Source organism: Populus nigra, chromosome 11 (assembly GCF_951802175.1).
Source record: "Populus nigra chromosome 11, ddPopNigr1.1, whole genome shotgun sequence".
Lineage (NCBI taxonomy): Eukaryota > Viridiplantae > Streptophyta > Magnoliopsida > Malpighiales > Salicaceae > Populus > Populus nigra.
This window is the reverse complement of record NC_084862.1, coordinates 195,027-202,725: the sequence shown is the minus strand read 5'-3', so window position 1 is coordinate 202,725 and position 7,699 is coordinate 195,027. Positions and strand designations below refer to the sequence as shown.

General features: G+C 36.3%; 1 protein-coding gene across 1 annotated transcript; it reads right to left on the bottom strand.

The window, feature by feature from the left end:
• Positions 1–847: 847 nt before the first annotated feature.
• On the bottom strand, positions 848–4,996 carry LOC133668031 (KH domain-containing protein At3g08620-like). The gene is made up of 7 exons (XM_062087768.1): positions 4,537–4,996; positions 4,338–4,429; positions 3,121–3,272; positions 2,391–2,504; positions 2,180–2,296; positions 1,839–1,982; positions 848–1,351 (listed from the first exon to the last, which is right to left on the bottom strand). The coding sequence occupies exons 1-7, from the start codon at positions 4,611–4,613 to the stop codon at positions 1,205–1,207; spliced, it is 843 nt and encodes a 280-aa protein (XP_061943752.1). The 5' UTR covers positions 4,614–4,996; the 3' UTR covers positions 848–1,204.
• Between the last annotated feature and the right edge of the window lie 2,703 nt (positions 4,997–7,699).

Sequence of the window (7,699 nt, the reverse complement as noted above, 5' to 3'; positions counted from 1 at the left end):
CTTAACTGTTTTGCGCAAACCAACGGTTTCAACGTAAAATATATAGGTCCCACACAAACAGTAAATTAAGTTTGTATATTACCAAATATATTGTTTATACAATTTATTTTAAAAACTAAAACTACCACATAAACAAATATTCTCATAGGCCCTGTTTGTTTGGGATCCTGTTTTCAAAACCATGATTTTGAAAAGGCATAAAATTTCAATTTTATCAAAACCAAGGTTTCTAGTGGAATGAGTTTTCAAAGCTATGGTTTCGAAAGGGTTATTAGTTTTTTTTTCTTAGAAAAATATTAAATTAATATTTTTTTAATACTTAATGATTTTGATGTACTAATAATAAAAATACAGAAATCTAAAAAAAATCATTTTAATATTTTTAAATAAAAAATTATTTTACACTACAGTTTTAAACACTCCATAAATATCCGTTTACAGTGGAACCCGTGTTTGGGTTGTAAATGTAAATTAGTGGTGAGCTCAAAACCTCAACCAATTTGCTTCAGAAAAACAGAAGTCGCTGCAAATCCATCAGCATTGCTACTTTCATACAAAGAGTTAAGGTAGACCGGCCTACCCATCCCTCACTTCTGCAAATGGATGAAATTGCTCTAGTGCTTGCTGCACTTCTATGGCCACTAAAGGAGGTTGAGATGGTGGCAAGTAACAGTGGTGCTGCTAATGCTATGGAGAGCCAATCATGACGGGAGAAAAAAGGATTTGCTAATTACTGCAAAGCAACATGGACAACCACCATTCAGATAATTTTGCCCTAAACGATTGTTCCTACAATACATTATGCATGCACAAAACTAGATGAAAGAATGCAAAAAAGAAGAGGAAAAAAGCAAAATAAACTAGACCCTTCCTTCATTCCACCGCTTAAGAAAGAAAACAGATGTTGCAGTTGCACTATTGGCATTATATTACAGACTAGTTTAGCAAAAATGCTGATTTTAATTACAGAACAAATGTAAATCACTGTTCTATTTATACTTTTACAACTGCAAACAATTTCATTAACCAACTATGAAAAATGAATTTCTATTCCTTTCCCTTGTTAATGTTTTTGTTAACAAAGAATAACCTGTTTCAATTCATATCCAACTCAGCAAACCATACTTCTTTGTAGCTGTACAGAATTGACAAGCATATGAAGTGTTCAAGAGAAACCAGTGGGGAGATTGGGTCATATGAAGTGTTATTGACCAGTTTTGACACGCTTCATCCCGCTTGATGTGAAGGGAGAGATGCTACCACTCGGACCAGGGCTCTCCTCCCTATAACTCAAATTCAGCAGTGCTAGTTCTCTCAGCTGTTGCCTCTTGTAGATATCCTGAGATTCATCCTGCAATTTGAATAACACGGGAAAGTGAATGTCTGGTAGGACAGCAAAATGTTTTTGACATCGAAGACATTGATGTTCAAATGCTAGCATTCTCAAGCCTGCCATACATAAGTATGCTGGTGGAATTCATGAAATATTAATACCAAAAGCAGGAGAGGAGTCGGGATTCCTTAAAAGAATGCATCTATAGCAGTACAATTTTGCAAGGGATGTCTTCTATTGGTTATCTCACACTGATAGCATAACTGTTCCATTGTGGGTCAGCACCACTTACTAAAATAGAATTGATGTATGCAGTCATCATTAATCATATGCTGACCATAATTAAAAGAACAACAACAAAGGCACAGCAAATTGTCTACAAATTATAACTGTGTGATCAGCATGTTGAAAGAAAGAAAATATAATGAATCAAATAAAAGAAATATTCCACAAACTGCTAGAAAAGCCAGATAATACAGCAGAAGGAAAAGATTCAAAGAGATACCACAGGCTTGAGCAATTCTTCTATGATTTCCTGTGCTTGTCTCAGTCTTGTATCGATAACATTGGCAGGTAACTCAGCCTCAATTAGAATGTGCAGCTGCTCACTTAGATGCTCATAACCTGGTCTTCCCCTTAAAGACTCTTCCTTTTGAGTAAAAAAAATGAAAAAACTGTTAAAACAGTGAAAATCATGCTGAACGTTTTGGAAGCTTAGCAATAACTGAATTAAGACTTTTGATGGATTTGACCATAAAAAGGGATCCACAAAAAATTTGAAAGCCTCCAAGGGAATTGAAAAGGCCAATCCCAAGCTGAACTTTATTCTGAAGGGGAAAATGGTACCTTCTCTGGGTCCTTTATGGAACCTTTTCCTCTAATATACACACGGCAGCCCATAGAAGCTTCCACTCGCTTTAATGAATTGCCCCTAGGTCCTAGAAGCCGTCCAACAAAATTGAACTAAAATCCACCAAGAAATTAGGCATTTAGTACATTATAGCCTTAGACTGAAATATATATATATATTATGTTCCAAAGTAGATGCTTCGCTTACATTTGGATAGCTATCAACTGGAATATCCAAGCGCAATATTTTCTTCACAATATAAGAACTTGGGCTTGCTGGAGCTGCTTGCCAGTCTATACCCATCCCCTGTGGTCCAATTCTCTGTCACGTAATTAGGATGAGGCTGTAAGTTCATACTACTGTGACCAATATTCCATGAGAATGCAAGAGAAAATGCATTCGATTTCAAAACCATGGTAAGTCAGCACGTAGGTAAGACGTAAGACATCCACTTTTCTGCTAGTGATGAAGACTAGAGCTTGCTTAGTTTGACCAACAAGCATTTTTCTACAGCTTTTAGACAGATCAGAATACACACATGCTGAAACTCAAGAAAATTAAGCAAAATGGCAGAAAACAAAAACTTCACTAACTAAAGAAGATTCATCTGCTGAGTGGGGCAAAAAATCAGACCATTTTGAACCTGCCAAAACTAGGTTCTTGATGAAAAGTACCCCTCTAAAAACAAAACTTAAATCAACCACGAGCAGTTCTGGTCTAGTTCAATTATAAAAAAGAAAGCATCATGTTGAGGAAAACCAATACTGCACTCTCATTTCTGTTTTTATATCTTATTCTAGATAAGTCAATTACCATGCATTTTGTTGAAGTAATATTCTGGTCTAGAATTTGACAACAGAACCAAGTTTACGTGTTAGAATATGAAAAGATTATTGACAGGAATCCCAAGCAGAAGATGAGTAGTTGAAATACATACTTCATGTTGGAGTCCATTCCACCCATTGAAGCCTGCTCCTATAGTATTCGGAATCATGTCTAAAGAAGCCATAGGGCTTAGGCTTCCATATTGCAGTCTGTCCAAGTCACCAAACCCCTGGTTGGGGGTCCTCCCAGAAACCCTCAATATCTCTGCTAACATAAGGAATAACTAAAATTTCTCTTCGGATAGAATAACAGAATGAAAATACTGAACCATGTGTTCTCAAGTTGAAGCTTTTGTAGTTAAAATTTAAGTGATCAAAGTATGTTGACTGATTTGTGAGCAACACACACACACACACACACACCAACCACACGGCTGCCCAGAATCACTATCAATACTAGTAATCAACAGACACAATAAGCCAACACTGCCTTAGCTCAGCTAGAGAAAGACACAATATTGATTTATGAAATCCATTTTAGACTGATTCAAATGGTGATCTATCACAAGCAAATACAATTGAGGGTTTTTGCAATCGAAAGTTCGATGCTTTATGTGCACTTCTTGTATGACATTCCCATTTTTGTGAGATAAATCACTTTGGATTATTGCATAATTGAAATTAATTAGACATGAAATCTACTCCTGAAAGCTGGTTTGCTTGGATGTTTTAGACCATGATTCGTTACTATGATTGATTTTACAATGCACAAAGAACACAAACCAACTCTCATGCCTCCTACTGCATCTCAATAATCCAAGAAACAGCTAGGCAAGATATAAATTGCTTTTCAGCAAGATAAACTAAGGTCGGCAACCTTAACATTACATGTAAGTTACTCTGATTAGTGTTTATTTTAATGATTATTAGCGTATTCTCATCCATGGAAACCACAGTGTAAAACAATCAATGCATAGTAGAGTGTAGAGATGCGAGTCCCTAGATTCATTCATGATAAATCACTTGATTTTGCAAGAAGTAGCTTGACTAACATTATGTAAACATCAAAAGAATAGAATTTAAGGAGAACCATACATATACATCATCCATCAAAAGCAATTTACAAAGAGGACTCCAACATTCAAGAAGCGGCAGTAACAGAAAATTGAATTTTAAAAGTACAAAAACTAATGTTTTCTGGTTTTTTCCTGCTGCATATAACAACTATAAAGTATATAAACAAGAGGGGCAGTCTTTATAGCACCAGAATCAAGAAGGCGAAAAGAAAAAAGAATCAAACAGATCGAGATTAAAGAAGATAATAAAGAACCTTGATTCAAAAGCCGGCTACAGATGGGAAGGACTTGCATAAAAGGTCCAAGCTTTTGGCGCTCCTCTAGCAGCTCTGTCAAATATTGACCACTGGGAACAAAAAGAAAACAAAACCCAGAAAAAAAAAATCAATCAAAACTATGAAACAAAGACAAAGAAGGTGAAAGGAAATTGAAACAGAAAAAGAAAACAAGTACCTGTCAACATCAGGGGTTATTCTTACATGTGGAGATGCTCTTACAGGTGAAAAGTTATGTGTGTAGAAGCCTGACATGATGATGATTCTTATTGACAATCGTGTAACAAAACACAGACAAACAAGAGAAATATGAGAAGAAGGAGAAGAAGGTGAGAAGGAGGAGAAGAAAAAAGGTGAGTAATAAATGGTGGTGGGCTTTTAGTAGTGCAGTAGTATTAATGGTGGGGTTTAAATATGGGAGCAGAGCTTTAAAGGCTTCAAGGCTTTTCTTTCTTGCTTGCTTCTCTTTTTTTTTTTTTTTTTCCTTGTACTCAACAAAAGTTTTTACAGGTGCAAGGAATGGATTGAAATCACCATGAACAAATCATAGAGTGATAGGGACACATAGATGGACAGTTAAAAAGAAAGAAAAGATTTGCAGAGAAAGGTGAGAGGTCTCAGTGTGGATTTTTTTAGCTTTTTAGACGTAATTAATGATTTTGATACCAACTCTTATACCTTAATGAGTGTGGATCACTTTCTCTTTTGTTTACTTTCTTGCTATAATTTTATAATATTATGAGGATTTTATTTTTTTACATGAAAGTTAATTATATTATATTATTATATAGGGATACCTATTAACGTAGGAAACATACGTGGATGTGGGAGATCGAAGTCAGAAACCTGAGGCCAAGAGGGGATTGGTGCAGCTTGTTATGTTGGGTTTTGAATATTTGCACCCTTGGAATGAATGGTAAGAGGATCTATCTATCCATGCCTCCTACCTACAACAGTTCCTATATCGGATTCTGCAGAGGAAAAGGCTTCCCTTAAGTCGGTCAATCTTGTCTTAAAGCTTCCCTCTCTCTCTCTCTCTCTCTCTCTCTTGTACTTTCCCTTTCATTTCATTGGTTAAAGATAAAAATTAGTTTTAATATTAATTTTTATATAGGAATAAACTAAAAGGGTCTGGTCTCTAATTTGTTTTTATATTTCTTTTAAATATTGAATTTTTTTTAGAATTTAATTATTAACACCCGAAGATGATGTTATATATAATATTTCATTAAAACTCCTTAATCAAATCCAATTTAATTATTTTTGGATGGAATTAAAAGAACAGGTTCGGTGGTCAAATAGAGATGCTTCTTTTATTGATTTATTGAGTTTGAAATTTGAGGTCCTTGCTAAGGAATCTGTAGCCGCTATCAAGGTTGTCCTTTTCTACGAAGCAAACCAAGGAAAATGTATGCAACTAATAATCAAGAGCTGGACGAAACTGGCCAGCTGAGGTAGGAACTTGGTGTCTGTGAACCACACACATATATATCTTTATATGTTGACAACTAGCTAACATATTTATTAATCTAGAAAGGGAGGGATATATGCTTGTGTTGTGACATCATGCTGCTGCTGCTGATTTCTTTCAATCACTCCCAAACACGCCCGAAACACGATACAACCTGAAATGATTCTACTTTATTAATGCTCGCTTTATTTATGTTTTAATATATGATAATCATTATCACATGAAAAGAGATGAAAGCGTTGGACCAACAAGCCTATATGGTCTTAGCTCAAGGAGGACGTACTGCTTAATTTGGCCTGTCTGTGGATCCTCTTTTTGCCCTCTACCCATGTCCATTGCCACGTGAATCATTTACAACAATCAGGAGCATCTCCCACCAACCTGTAAGTCCACCCAGCAGGAGTGCATCGATCCAATAATGGAGTAGACTAGTCCCCAACTGTCTACGACTAATCCAGATTTCTCTTTGCACAACTGTTGCCCACCTGCTTCCAATTCATCAACCAACTGTTCCCTTGGAAATATCACATTTCTTGAGAAAAATGCAGTCTCTTGTAATCCCGTATTCGACTCTGGTTTCGGAGAGACATACTTAATCCTGGTAGACTGAGAAAAATCTTGATATCACAAGGCACGGGTACTGAAAATGAGCATAGGATTCCTATGAGGCCTGCTTGAAAAGTACATGGCAGTGCATGTTGTGCTGGGGACAATAATGTGTTGATCACGAGAAGCCATGGGCAAATCTTGCACTATTATAATGCCGTGTAATGCAATGAAATCCAACGTATCCATCATATGGGCATTATTTTGGGTTGCAAATGATGCCCCAACAAGAAAATGTAACTCAAAAGATGATCCATGATATAGATTTTTGTCTACGTCAACATTGATTATAGCTGATGAAGGAATATTCATGGAAAACAAGCATGATGGTGATGGTAAGAGCTTTTGATATCATGAATCAAGTTCTACTGCCCACGGATGTACATGAACTCGCACCCTCCATCCTTTATGGTCCACCAGATGGATCCGTCTCAATTGGCAATCACACCGACCGACTACGTATATGTTCAGGATTTATTTGGCATGCACTCAATAGGGTGTGGGCCTGAATTATTTGTCATCAAAGAAAAGGAAGGCGGTACGTAGTCTGCATTTTGTCTGCTGGTCTTAAACTATACAAGTTGTCGTTTCTGATTTCTGATGCTGTATGGTGATACACTGACAACGCTGATTGCCGTTTTTTTCTCCCGCAAGAAGTTGCTTGCCATTGCTGTTGATGAATAGAATTTGAGCTACATTTGACGAGCTATACAATACCGAAGAGCACTCGTCAATTTCTACATGGACCATGCCTGTTCGAGGTATATATCCTCACAGCGTGGCTTCAAAATTGAAGTGTTCAGAGAAACCAGCCAACCATATGTGACTGATGGTTTCACGAGTTGAGTACCATGGAAGGCTCTGTTGCAATCATTGCTGCTCTCAAGCAACCACTACTAGCCACTACTAATAATCTTGTGTCCTCCAGTACTGGTAAACATGGAGTAAGCCTAAGCCGACTTAGCAAGTGGACAATTGGCCCCAAAAGATAAAGTCACGTAGATATTCGGAAGGCTAATCAATGAAGTATATAGTTGCGTCAATTATAAATGGATGAGAAAACGAGTCCAGGACTGATTGGGTCCAAGTTCTCTCTGCCATGGCTAAAAAATACTTGTATATAAATGAAAATATTGTATTTTTTATCATTTTATTTTATTTATACATGAAAAATAATGAATAGTGAAAAGCCTCCAAAATACTTTTTCCAGATATAAATTTTAAAAGATAAAAAAACTAAGTTCTTAGTTCTTCCAATAAAAAA

Excerpts from the sequence above, each read along its gene's own strand:
- LOC133668031 (XM_062087768.1), bottom strand. The coding sequence starts at position 4,613 with ATGTCAGGCTTCTACACACATAACTTTTCACCTGTAAGAGCATCTCCA. Across the intron at positions 3,273-4,337 it reads TAGCCGGCTTTTGAATCAAG|AGATATTGAGGGTTTCTGGG; the intron begins GTTCTTTATTAT and ends TTATGTTAGCAG. Across the intron at positions 2,297-2,390 it reads CAGTTGATAGCTATCCAAAT|TTCAATTTTGTTGGACGGCT; the intron begins GTAAGCGAAGCA and ends GGTGGATTTTAG.